The sequence below is a fragment of the Megalobrama amblycephala genome, linkage group LG10, assembly GCF_018812025.1.
Source record: "Megalobrama amblycephala isolate DHTTF-2021 linkage group LG10, ASM1881202v1, whole genome shotgun sequence".
Taxonomy (NCBI): Eukaryota; Metazoa; Chordata; class Actinopteri; order Cypriniformes; family Xenocyprididae; genus Megalobrama; species Megalobrama amblycephala.
The window spans coordinates 16,180,199-16,194,561 of NC_063053.1; the positions used below are offsets into that span (position 1 = coordinate 16,180,199).

General features: G+C 36.3%; 1 protein-coding gene across 4 annotated transcripts in view; it reads right to left on the minus strand.

Annotated features, from left to right (window-relative positions):
* si:dkey-192p21.6 (uncharacterized protein LOC565246 homolog) overlaps window positions 1-14,363 on the minus strand; it is a 36,314-nt gene that overhangs the window by 4,450 nt on the left and 17,501 nt on the right. For 3 of the 4 annotated variants that reach the window (XM_048204925.1, XM_048204924.1, XM_048204928.1), the window contains exons 10-16: window positions 13,993-14,023; window positions 13,297-13,457; window positions 8,664-8,776; window positions 5,807-5,928; window positions 4,495-4,618; window positions 3,974-4,060; window positions 2,793-2,870 (exon numbers count right to left, since the gene is read on the minus strand). In XM_048204925.1, the coding sequence (XP_048060882.1) occupies window positions 2,793-2,870; window positions 3,974-4,060; window positions 4,495-4,618; window positions 5,807-5,928; window positions 8,664-8,776; window positions 13,297-13,457; window positions 13,993-14,023 (716 nt within the window). The remainder of the gene's footprint in view (window positions 1-2,792; window positions 2,871-3,973; window positions 4,061-4,494; window positions 4,619-5,806; window positions 5,929-8,663; window positions 8,777-13,296; window positions 13,458-13,992; window positions 14,024-14,363) is intronic. The other variant, XM_048204927.1, reaches the window with a different exon arrangement.

Here is a 14,363-nt window from a genome sequence, read left to right on the forward strand (position 1 = left end):
ACAAAATCTGAATAAAAAAAGAAAAATAGATTTGAATATTATGCCAGTGCTATATTATACACAAACCATCTTTGTGTTGCACAATCAGAGGCTGAGGCAGTGTGTGAATAGCGCTCGCATAATTTTTTGCCTTTGGCTAGTTTATTTTATCATGCTGCGCCTCTAGGTAAAGTGAAATAGATCTCTGTTCATTTATTTCAGCACCTCGAGCAGTGTGGCCCCATAATGCTGGCCAATATGATTCAACATACAGCTATAATGGCCCGATTTGTCATAGGGCTTGGGAATAATGAAATTTAAAATACTGGGATCAGGCATCTGCGTACTGTGGATCTGGGTTCACAACAAGCACACTCTGACAAGATACGTCACTGTGATAAGAAGAAGGGATGTGTGATTAGGGGACATACTAAATAAATATATGAAAAGAATATCCTTCAAATATAATATGCAAATGAAAGAACAAAGACAAAATAAATGTTTTGTTACAAAGACTACATACAGTATGTACTACATAGTACATAAATGTATATGTAAATGTATACTGTATATAAAGCAAATTTTTCAAATCAAAATGACTGTTTTCAAACAGGTTTCCCAAACACTCCCCCTGTCTCTCATTTGTCAGATTAACAGATAGCCCCGCTCCCAATTCACACCATTGGATGAGCCAGTGTTGCTGTTGGGCAAGTCAAACAAACAGAGAAATGCTTTGAAAATGCCAAAGTGTTCATACTTTTCTGGAAAGTCAACCTACAAATGGCTTACTTATAGTTGTCTCTACATATTAAACTTGGATAAGCACTTTAATATCAAAATTGCATATCTTAAGTTAAAAACATTTAAGTAGTAGTGTATATATATATATATATATATATATATATATATATATATATACTCATATAAATGGCCCATCTTCAAATCTTTAGTCCTCACAGTTAGTAAAAACAAATGACATGCAAGCTTTGATAACCTGCAACATTCTTGCTCATATTAATAATAAGCCAATGGCAAGCAAAGGAATTGCTGAGAAATGCAGATCATTTGCCCCCGTCATCCACAGCTTTATGTCTTGAGTTTGCCAGACAAAACCCTTCCATCAGCACCTGTTGTCTCTAGAGAGGGCATTCCAGCAGCTCTGCCTCCAGAAGTCCAAAACAAAACACTACAGCAAGGTCTTTCATGGAAAAGAATCCTGCAAACTCCCTTTTTGTGTAGATCCTCTGATCAACATATGCTGCGTTGTGCAGAAACATGATTCTCCCTTAATAACCTTGAATAAATGGCTACACAATTCGCTTTAGATTAAACACACCATATAACTCGAGCTTGCTTAACTTGTCATGCTCATTAAAACTAGAAAAATTCAGAGTGGAAATGCAGGGTAGATTCACCCCACATGGTGCAATCAAAAAGCTTTCTAACAAGGAAAGGGCAGCAGTAAGTGAACTGTGCTGCTTTTTTTGCCCCTTAAAAACATTTCTAGTAGCACATGGCTATTTCCCCTGAGACGGGGGTTTAAACATCCTCATGCACTTCCCACCCAGCCCAGCTTCTGCTCCTTTTGTCTGTGGGACCACCCAAATGGAACACTTAACCCGCAAATCTGCCAACCTTTCCCTATCGTCATCTCAATCTAAGATCTAATCACTTTTTTGTTTCACTAGTGCAAATCTCAGCGCCAACCTAGCAGAGGTCAGAGTTTAGTTTAACTCATGTTCTGCTGAGATTGACTTTACATGTTTGGGATCCCAGAGACAATGCTGATGTGTAAAAATAATTAATTTCAAAATTACATAATTTTCCCTGAGACCCCAAACATCATACATAAACCATCCAAAATTTTTGGGTTCTTTTTTTGAAAGAAATTAACACTTTTATTCAGAAAGGATGCATTTAAATGATTGACAATAAAGACTAAACATTACACAAGATTTCTATTGCAAATAAATGCTGTTCTTTTGAACTTTCTATTCATCAAAGAATCTTGACATCATGGTTTCCACAAACATATTATAATTTATTAACAAGTAAAATTTATAATTATAAGAAATGTTTCTTAAGCATCAAATCAGCATATTAGAATGATTTCTGAAGGATCATGTGACACTGAAGACTGAAGTAATGATGCTGAAAATTCAGCTTTGCCATTACAGGAATAAATTACATTTCAACATATATTATATTAAAAATCAGTTACTTAAAATTGTAATATTATTTCACAATATTACTGTTTTTAAGATATTGTTTATTCAAATAAATGCAGCCTTGGTGAGCATTAGAGAGTTCTTTCAAAAACATAAAAAACATACTAACCCCAAATTTTGAACGGCAGTGTACAGTAACAATTTTCATGCAGGAACCCTAAAGTGTGTTATCAAATAATTTTTTGAATATAATAAATAATTTCTCATAATATTAGAAAAAGTCATTAAGTATAAACATAATTCTTAATTCTTAGTTTTTTTTTCTGTCATGAATGTTGAACCAAAGAACCAGTGGAAATTAATATGCAATAATAGCGGTAAAATTCCAGATACAAAAAAACACACCAGACATCCGTGAGCCGAACAAGCCATCCGGTTAAGTCCCGAGAGGGGTGTGATAACAATCTCTGCCTTGGAATTCATTCAGTGCATATATACAGATATCATATGACGTCCACCTATTTCATAAACTGTCTACAACTACAAGCAATAAAACACTTACAGAGAGGGCTTTGCTGCATTGCACAGTTATTGTTGTTGAAATCTGCTTTTTTTAATTTCTCATGTAAGCGTGTGTGCACGTACCAGGATGAGGCCCCAAATCAGGAATCGTGCCAGGATACCTTTATTCATTTTACGAAAAAACAGAAGAATCTTTCCAGCCTGTGAAGACAAAAACAAAGATTATTTCCAGTGTTAGACTACTTAATACTTAAACATAAGCTTTTTTTGTATTGCAAAAATATGTGTATTAGGCTTGTACTTCTGGCCAAATAGGTCATAATCCTCTAAGCAAACTAAAATAATTAATAGCAAATAGATTGCCGTAAAATAATGCTTATCATACGTCATACTACTGATATCATGTTCGAAGAAAGAGAGAGGATGTGAGCAGTGGTTGTGGCCCTGAAAAAGAGCTCAAGTTTCAACGCTCCCTGCGCAGCCATGCACGGCTGTGAAGTTGGCCGCGCTCACTGATTAATTCGGTGATGACGAATGAGCCTCAGCCGAGGACGCTGGAGCGGACGGACACAGACGGAGAGGCCGACACCTGCCGTGTTCTCAAAGACATGTTGATTGACGGGCTTGGCGCTAACTGTTTTTTGCCTCCGCCCACAGGGATTTCAGCAATGCAACTGAGTTTGCACGGCTAGTTCTCACCGGTCACCGGGGCACTGTCATCATCAAAGGGTGAGAAACTTTTCTGACCTTTGCCAGAGACGCACACATCTGTCCACAACAGCGAGGACCACTGAGACAGAACAGCTGTTTGTCTAAGAGTGCTGCCAGCAAATCCAGTTCAATATTATAGATTTGTCATTGTTAGTTGAACTAAAAGTGAAATTCATCAATGAGTCAAGAAGAGAACATGCTGAACAAGTCAATGATCTATAGTCTGTCAAATACACGGTTTGGATAAATCACAGGTCGGGCTTTGGATTAGGTTTGGGTTTTCTCTCTCATTTGTCACTGGATCACTTTTGTTCTTGTCTTGATCCTTGTCAAGGATCTGATCCTTGAATTTGATTGTACAGCATTCCAAGAGTGTTCCTATTTTTGTTTTGTATTACTCCAATTGTCTGTGTTTGCAGCATTCCGGAAAAGCTGTTAGGTTGCATTTGGAACTACTTTTGTTGAACTATTTAGCACAATTAAACAAAATAACTGTCCATATTGTACCAAAAATGTAAATTACTCAATATTAACTTCTTGTTTATAGCAATATCACAATTGCTCATTTGAAATTGCTGAATATATTCAATTACCTGCATGCCAAAGAATCCCATGACTATGGAATTAATTGTACCCAGAACACCCTCTGGGTCAAAGGGCTCTGTTGTATGATACAAGACCTAAAACAGAAAGTTGTGAAGGAAGTCATAACAGTACCTGAGAACAGAATGTATACATATTAAACTTATTGTAATTCATACAATAACAATATAATTGCCATTTTAATCATTATAACTAGCTGTACTTCCACTTAAACAATTAGCTTGTCATTATCACAAAATAACCCCAGTGTGAAACCTTCTACATTACTACTCATTAAGTATGTCAATAAATGGACATATTGATTTGTGAAAACCATGGTGTGATAAAAGAGACACAAAACTATCACAGTGTAGAAGATTGGTTGCAAGACAATGGTCAAATATACATTTTTAGATCTAATTATGCACAATTATTTTACACACAAACCCAATTGGCCAATCACAATCAAGTATTAAGAATCAGATATGCAATGCATTGAACTAGTTAAAGCTGATCAGTACATGATTCTCACCTTGCATGTTGGATACCAGAAGATATTGTCTCCAAATAACCTCCGGTCTATATACGCGGCTGCTCCTCCTGTGCAATTGGGGTATAAACCATCATCTCCAATACCACCAGCTCCTAAATACCCACTGGCAGAACAAACACAATGTAATATACACTACTGTTCAAAAGTTTGGTGTTTGGGGATATTTTAATATATTTATATTTTGAAAGTCTGCTCACCAAGGCTGCATTTATTTGATCAGAAATACAGTATATAAAAAAATATAATATATATATATATAAGTCTACTGTATATGTTACAGTATAATGTCTGCTGAATAACAGTATTTCTTTAAAAAAAAAAAAAAAAAAAAAAACTTTTAACCCCAAACTTTTGATTTGAATGGTAGTATATGATTTCCTTGCTATCAAATGAATATACAACAGAAAAGTAAAATAATTTATCAATTTACTTATTGTTATAGTACTGTTCATAGCTCATATATTGCTCCAAAAAAAGCTCAAAAGACAAAAAACTGCCAAAGGTGTCAGGGCAATGTTTATTTACCATGTCTTTGGTTTAATTATTTATATGGAAGTGTGTTTGGAGGAAGCAAAATCTGAATGCTGCATTGTGCTGCAACACAAAGACAATGTTTGTAAGGTCAAAATGTTTTTTTATTCAGGCGGAATTATTGGTGCTCTGCATGTGATCGTCAATGTCATGCAGGGTCAGACACACTGAAAAAAATCTTCAAGGAGAGGAGAAGGAGGACATAAATGGAAGGTTGAGGGGATACAGGGAGAAAAACTGAGAGAGGCAGAGAAAGGATGATGAATCCTTTCTCTCTGCCTCCTTTTAGTGCACATGACAGACTGAGATTGGCTAATTATCCCCTCTGAAGCGGCCGCCAAACACTCATAAATCACAGATCTCATAAGAGCCGCACAACACGGGCTTGTACGGCACGAACCCTTGTGCATTCAAAGACTCACAAACACAACAGCACACAAATGACCATATTGCGATGCATATATATGCGCATTTGTGATGTTAATGTCCAACATTACCGGCGTCCCAAATATATTCTCAGCGGCACGCTTGTTTAATAATGCTAACATATATGTCACCCAAGGAATTACCTTGACGTATGAATGACATTATTATTAAAGGGATGAACTGCAGTTAATTCAAGCTTGACAGACACATTACATATTAATTACTGAATACACAGGATTTATTTTCTATATTACTGTGTTTGTATTGTTCAATGTGATAGTTAATCTTCATCACAAATGTGTATGGTCAAAGCCTGATGCTAATATGAACTCACGTGGGGCAGTTTGGAACTGGTAGTAAGAAAGTGAGACACAGCCACAAGGTCTCCAGCAACACAATGATGAGCCACTCAGGCCAGTATAAAACCATATCCTGAATGGGGTTCCACCAGTTATGCTGAGAGGAACATGCAGAAAACATACAGGGTTAGAAATCATTCAGTCTTGCATGTATATGTTATATAACTATATATATATATATATATATATATATATACTATATATATATATATATATATATATATATATATATATATATATATATATATATACAGTGGGTACGGAAAGTATTCAGACCCCCTTAAATTTTTCACTCTTTGTTATATTGCAGCCATTTGCTAAAATAATTTAAGTTAATTTTTTTCCTCATTAATTTACACACAGCACCCCATATTGACAGAAAAACACAGAATTGTTGACATTTTTGCAGATTTATTAAAAAGAAAAACTGAAATATCACATGGTCCCAAGTATTCAGACCCTTTGCTCAGTATTTAGTAGAAGCACCCTTTTGATCTAATACAGCCATGAGTCTTTTTGGGAAAGATGCAACAAGTTTTTCACACCTGGATTTGGGGATCCTCTGCCATTCCTCCTTGCAGATCCTCTCCAGTTCTGTCAGGTTGGATGGTAAACATTGGTGGACAGCCATTTTTAGGTCTCTCCAGAGATGCTCAATTGGGTTTAAGTCAGGGCTCTGGCTGGGCCATTCAAGAACAGTCACGGAGTTGTTGTGAAGCCACTCCTTCGTTATTTTAGCTGTGTGCTTAGGGTCATTGTCTTGTTGGAAGGTAAACCTTCAGCCCAGTCTGAGGTCCTGAGCACTCTGGAGAAGGTTTTCATCCAGGATATCCCTGTACTTGGCCGCATTCATCTTTCCCTCGATTGCAACCAGTCGTCCTGTCCCTGCAGCTGAAAAACACCCCCACAGATGATGCTGCCACCACCATGCTTCACTGTTGGGACTATATTGGACAGGTGATGAGCAGTGCGTGGTTTTCTCCACCGCTTAGAATTAAGGCCAAAAAGTTCTATCTTGGTCTCATCAGACCAGAGAATCTTATTTCTCACCATCTTGGAGTCCTTCAGGTGTTTTTTTAGCAAACTCCATGCGGGCTTTCATGTGTCTTGCACTGAGGAGAGGCTTCTGTCGGGCCACTCTGCCATAAAGCCCCGACTGGTGGAGGGCTGCAGTGATGGTTGACTTTCTACAACTTTCTCCCATCTCCCGACTGCATCTCTGGAGCTCAGCCACAGTGATCTTTGGGTTCTCCTTTACCTCTCTCACCAAGGCTCTTCTCCTCCGATAGCTCAGTTTGGCCGGACGGCCAGCTCTAGGAAGGGTTCTGGTCGTCCCAAACGTCTTCCATTTAAGGATTATGGAGGCCACTGTGCTCTTAGGAACCTTAAGTGCAGCAGAAATTTTTTTGTAACCTTGGCCAGATCTGTGCCTTGCCACAATTCTGTCTCTGAGCTCTTCAGGCAGTTCCTTTGACCTCATGATTCTCATTTGCTCTGACATGCACTGTGAGCTGTAAGGTCTTATATAGACAGGTGTGTGGCTTTCCTAACCAAGTCCAATCAGTATAATCAAACATAGCTGGACTCAAATGAAGGTGTAGAACCATCTCAAGGATGATCAGAAGAAATGGACAGCACCTGAGTTAAATATATGTGTCTCACAGCAAAGGGTCTGAATACTTAGGACCATGTGATATTTCAGTTTTTCTTTTTTAATAAATCTGCAAAAATGTCAACAATTCTGTGTTTTTCTGTCAATATGGGGTGCTATGCATACATTAATGAGGAAAAAACTTACTGATCGGTAAGATTTTTTATGTTTTTAAAAGAAGTTTCGTCTGCTTACCAAGGGTGCATTTACTTAATTAAAAATACAGTAAAAACAGTAATATTGTGAAATATTATTACAATTTAAAATGACTGTTTTCTATTTGAAAATATTTTAAAATGTAATTTATTCTTGTGTTGGCAAAGCTGAATTTTCAACTTCGTTAATCCAGTCTTCAGTGTCACATGATCCTTCAGAAATCATTCTAATATGTCAATTTGCTGCTCAAGAAACATTTAATGTGTACAATTGTACAAAATATTTGTGTACAATATTTTTTTTCCAGGATTCTTTGATGAATAGAAAGTTCAAAAGAACAGTGTTTATTTGAAATCTAATCTTTTGTAACATTATAAATGTCTTTACTGCCACTTTTGATTGATTTAATGCATCCTTGCTGAATAAAAGTATTGATTTCTTTAATTTCTTTTCAAAAAAATAAAAATAAAAATTCTTACTGACCCCAAACATTTGAACGGTAGTGTAACATGTTACAAAAGCTTTGTATTTCAGATAAATGCTGTTCTTTTGAACTTTCTATTCATCAAGGAATCCTGAAAACATTAATAATAATAACAAGTATTTCTTGAGGAACTAATCATCATATTAGAATGATTTCTGAAGGATCATGTGACACTGAAGACTGGAATTATGCTGAAAATTCAGCTTTGCCAACACGAGAATAAATTACATTGTAAAATATATTCAAATAGAAAACAGTTATTTTAAATTGTAATAATTTTTCACAATATTACTGTTTTACTGTATTTTTAATTAAATAAATTAAGCCTTGGTGAGCAGACAAAACTTCTTTTAAAAACATTAAAAATCTTACCGATCCCAACCTTTTGAGCGGTAGTGTATATATATATAAAAAAATCACATGACAACACATTGACTTCATTTTACTGTAACCTCTGGCAATTAATCATTATTTCAGAACAAGTGCCTTCCTGAACAGATGTCTGATCTGAGAGAAATGTGAGCCATAGTGTTTAACCCACCTCCCTCAAGGGGATCTCTCTGTGGGGAGAGAAAGTCTGCATCACTGCCAGGACAAAATAGGTGAAACTCAAACGCTGGAGTACTCCGGGTATCCGTAGCCAGGACCAGGATACTAACACATTTATGCACACACACAAATATAAACATACAAGATTACTATTACAGACTATTGATGGAAAAACACACTCATATATGATGTATTTTTAATAGGTTTGTATTTAATAGGAGCCAGCAAGCAAGTCAAGGGAGGGCTTTTTTTGTCTTTAGCTGTAAAAGTGCTTTTCCTATAAAGTTTGATCAAAAGTGACAGTAAAGACATTTATAATGGTACAGAAGATTTCTATTTCAAATAAATGTTGTTCTTTTGAACTTTCTAGTAATCACAAAATCCTGAAAAACAGTTTCCACAAAAATATTAAGCAGCACAACAGTTTTAACATTGATAATAATAAGAAATGTGTCTTGAGCAGCAAATCAGCGTATTAGAATGATTTCTAAAGGATCATGTGACACTGAAGAATGGAGTAATGATGCTGAAAATTCAGCTTTGCCATCACAGGAATAAATTACATTTTAAAATAGAAAACCTTTATTTAAAAGTTAGTTATTTAAAATATTAATAATATTTGACAATATTACTGTTTTTACTGTATTTTTGATCAAATAAATGCAGCCTTGATGAGCAACTACTTTCAAAAAAATTGTAGCTATCCCAAACGTTTGAATGGTGGGTGTATATATACAGTATCTCACAGAAGTGAGTACACCCCTCATATTTTTGTAAATATTTTATTATATCTTTTGATGTGACAACAATGAAGAAATGACACTTTGCTACAATGTAAAGTAGTGAGTGTACAGCTTGTATAACAGTGTAAATTTGCTGTCCCCTCAAAATAACTTAACACACAAATTGGGACCAATTAGCCATTTTCTCTCCCCGGTGTCATGTGACTCATTAGTGTTACAAGGTCTCAGGTGTGAATGAGGAGCAGTTGTGTTAAATTTGGTGTTATCGCTCTCACTCTCTCATACTGGTCACTGGAAGTTCAACATGGCACCTCATGGCAAAGAACTCTCTGAGGATCTGAAAAAAAGAATTGTTGCTCTACATGTAGATGGTGTAGGCTATAAGAAGATTGCCAAGACCCTGAAACTGAGCTGCAGCATGGTGGCCAAGACCGTACAGAGGTTTAACAGGACAGGTTCCACTCAGAACAGGCCTCGTCATGATGTTAGAGAGTTCTTTGCCATGAGGTGCCATGTTGAACTTCCAGTGACCAGTATGAGAGAGTGAGAGCGATAACACCATATTTAACACACCTGCTCCCCATTCACACCTGAGACCTTGTAACACTAACGAGTCACATGACACCGAAAATGGCTAATTGGGCCCAATTTGGACATTTTCACTTAGGGGTGTACTCACTATTGTGGCCAGCGGTTAAACATTAATGGCTGTGTGTTGAGTTATTTTGAGGGGACAGCAAATTTACACTGTTATACAAGCTGTACACTCACTACTTTACATTGTAGCAAAGTGTCATTTCTTCAGTGTTGTCACATGAAAAGATATAATAAAATATTTACAAAAATGTGAGGGGTGTACTCACTTATGTGAGATACTGTAAACATATATATATATATATATATATATATATATATATATATATATATATATATATATATATTTCCTGGTTCAGTTCATTAAATCACATTATATAGCTGTTATTTAATTTAACTGCAGAACTACTGTGTATCCAATAATTATACAGCAACTAGTAGAAGGGAATATAAACTACATTAAAACTACATTTACTGTACATCTAAGGTCTGACCACTTATACGGGGTGTTGTGTTGTTTTTCACTGAAGTGAAGATTTATGTTTATAACACAGGCTAATGATGGTTATGCTGACACAGACCCAGGCTGAGGTGAGAAGTCTTTCACTGCAGGACAGTAGAGGTGTGATCTACCCTGCCGGAGACTAATAATGCTTATCTGAGAAGAAGCTGGCGGGGAGGGTAATGTGAGCGAGCGATACAGAGCGAGAGATTGATGGTAATCTGCACATTAGTTAATTGAAAACCTCTTTGTGGCACATACGAAGGGCCACAAGAAACAATATAATACTGATCATTGATCCAACAAATCAAATAAAAAGCGGAAACACTCCACCTCTGCAGATAGAGACAGGAAGTGGTTCGGTGACTAATGGTATCTGTCAATTAAAACCCATATACACACACTTTCTATCTACAGCAAATCTGCTCTGTAATTTATCAATCAAAGAATTGACAATCAGGAATTTTGCAAAAAGATCCATTTACAATCAACAATGTAATTATTTAAATGTGTTTACCTGTAAAGTATGAAATTATGAAAAGAAAGAAAAGGGTAAACAATGCTAAACTGGGACTGTTTTGGTAGATAAAAGCATTAATGCATATGTTTCCATGATCACGCTTCTTTAAATTAAGTTCAAAGGAGGATAATGGCTTCAGTGGCCAAGCAGAGACAGACTGACTAAAATCTTCACTGGTGCCATGTTTAAATAGATCAGTTATTCAAATGATTTTCAATGAATTGTAATACATTTTGTTGCATTTGAATGCAGGTACACTGGGGGAAAAATGGTTTCTAAACATCATTCCAAGTGATTCACAGGCTGAGGTATCAGAAAGGGAGAGAGTAAATTTTGCAGTTTAGGGCAAAAGCTGTAATTACATTACATGAAGTTCCATAAAATCCACTGTGCAGCTGGCATGATGAAACCCTATCTGTGATAATTGACCATTAACACCGAGCTTGTTTTTGCTCTGTGCACCTCTGTTCAACGGCCACAGATATTATGATTGCTACTAGATCACTGGAAAGTATCACAATATTTTTGTTAACTTAGTTACACATCCATCCTGCCAGACAGCTAATACTGCTTTGGCTAATGTATGAGCACTGCTCTGTTCTGACCTGTCAGATGGTCCTCCCTGCCATCCTCGCTTAACCCTGACAGTTCTAATGTGCTGCTGTGAGGCCCCAGATTAGAAATGTTGGCTTCTTTTCTTCCATCATTAACAGAGGCTAATGGACTTCATTTGTAAAATGAGGAGTGGTGAATCGAATATGTAACACTTTTGTATTACGCGATAGAAAGGTTCACAGTCAGACTGAAAGGTGCAGGTCACTCTTTGTCTGGTATCAGTCACTGCCACCCAGAATAGAACAGCAACTGTAATGAGATTTCTTGCTTTCTATTGTGCTATGATAAATCCAATGAAATACAAGATGATGCATCATGTCAGTTCAAACTTTGTGCATGTGCACCATTGACTTTTGTGGACTGTCAATGCAAAGACACCATTAAAGTAATCCATATGTCTCCTCCAGTCTTGTAACCTCAATTTTATGAAGCAAAGTGAGTGCTTTGTTTGCACAAAAAAGCATAATTTACCACTTTATGTGCAAAATGTTAATCTCCAACAAGCATTCATGCAATGTCTGCTCTAGCGACAACACGACACGCATGTGCCATGGTGCTCACATGACTGCTAGTTGGAGATTAATATTTTGTAAATAAAGTGGTAAACTATGTTTTTTTGTGCAAACAAACCACTTGTGTTGCTTCATAAAATTGAGGTTAAACCACTTGGGTCACATGGATTACTTTAATGGTGCCTTTACTACCTTTCGGAGGCTTGAAAGTGGCAGTTAAATGGACTGTCAATGGAGGGACAGAAAGCTCTCAGATTTCATTAAAAAGATCTTCATTTGTGTTCCAAAGATGAACGAAAGGTGGATTTATGGACTTATGGATTTGGAATGACATGGAATGACATGAGGATAACAGTATTTTCATTTTTGGGGGAACTAACCCTTTAACTAACATTAACTAACAATGACATTTGTTGCAGCATTTATTAATCCTTGTTAGTGTTATCTAATTAAAATGCAACTGTTCATTGTTAGTAATGCAGTTAAAGGTATGGTTCACCCAAAATGAAATTTCTGTCATTACTCAACTTCATGTCGTTCCACACCCGTAAGACCTTCGTTCATCTTCGGAACACAAATTAAGATATTTTTGATGAAATCAAAGAGGTACATGACTCGTCCATAGACAATAATATAATCAACATTTTTAAGGTCCAGAAAGGTACTAAAGACATCATTAAAGTCCTTGACGTGACTATAGCGGTTCAACCTTAATTTAATGAAGCGACGAGAATACTTTTTGTGCGCAAAAACAAAACAAAAATAATGACTTTATTCAACAATATATAACATTAAGGTTGAACCACTGCAGTCACGTTGACTGTTTTAACAATGTCTTTAGTACCTTTCTGGACCTTGAAAGTGTCGGTTAAATTGCTGTCTATGGACCAGTCATATACCTCTCAAATTTCATCAAAAATATCTTAATTTGTGTTATGAAGATGAGCGAAGGTCTTACAGGTGTGGAACGACATGAGGGTGTGTAATTAATGACAGAATTTTAATTTTTGGGGTGAACTAACCCTTAAACTAATGTTAACAAATGGAACCTTATTGTAAAGTGTTAATTAAATTAAATAAAGTTACATTACGACTTAATAGAGGGAGTCTTAACAGCACTGTATGTATAGCCTACTCACAAAATCCATCTCTTGGGCTGTAGTTCATGAAGCAGAACCCGATGAGCATCAGGACGATGGTTCTCCAAGTAACCTTGCGAAGAAGCTGTAGCCATGGAACACCTTTTCTATGCATCGAGTTGAATGCTAGCACTACAGAAGTACCTATGATGAACACAAACCTTGCCAAAGGATTAAAGACCATATTACTGTCACATACAAAAACATAACGTGTCATTTCACTGTTGGGCATCACTACTGATACTTATGTGCTTCTGGGGCATATTTTCGCCCTGGTCAATGCAAAATTTAAGTAATTCTGTTTTACTGATTTTTGTATGTCAAAAAACGATGAAGGAATGAGTGGTAGATTGTGTATGCACAGCTTTATATGAATTTTTTTTTGTCCTTTTAAATTTCCATAGCAAACAAACCCACAATTTAAGGCTGATGCTGCATTGCTGGGCCTTATTATGCAGGCCTTTTTTAAAGCATTCACTGGTATTACAAGCTTTATGTATACTCTCAGAGAAAGAAAGATTAATTGGCATAGGCAAAGCATTATAAATGGTACTGGGTTGGAAAAGCCTTAAATCTGAATGGTTTTGAAGGCAGATGCAAAATGTTAGACTGAAGTCCCACTCTTTTCCATATTAATCTCAAAAATGGAAAGTAATAATTCTCCATCGATTTGTTAAGTACATGCTGGCAGCTCACCAAGGCATCACAAGATCAGCTACTGTGAGACCTGTAACGTACATGGAAAAAAGACATTCATGCACATGAAAACCACACACACATCTGGTGCATGTCTGTCTACAGTTGCTGGAAAGTTGGCTGTTTGATTGACATGTAGTAAATGCATAAATGCATCTAATTGCTGAATGACTGACAAAATTAGTTTTATCCTCATAATCACACTTAATTGTAAACAAATGGTGTCATTTAGAGCATACTAACTGATGATAAAAGATTGTGTACCCTTAAAAACATTGTTTTCTCATTATTTTTCGATTTTCAGACAGCAATGATTTATAAATGCTCATACAGCCATGACAGAGGAGGCCTCAAAGTAATATGAAAATCCA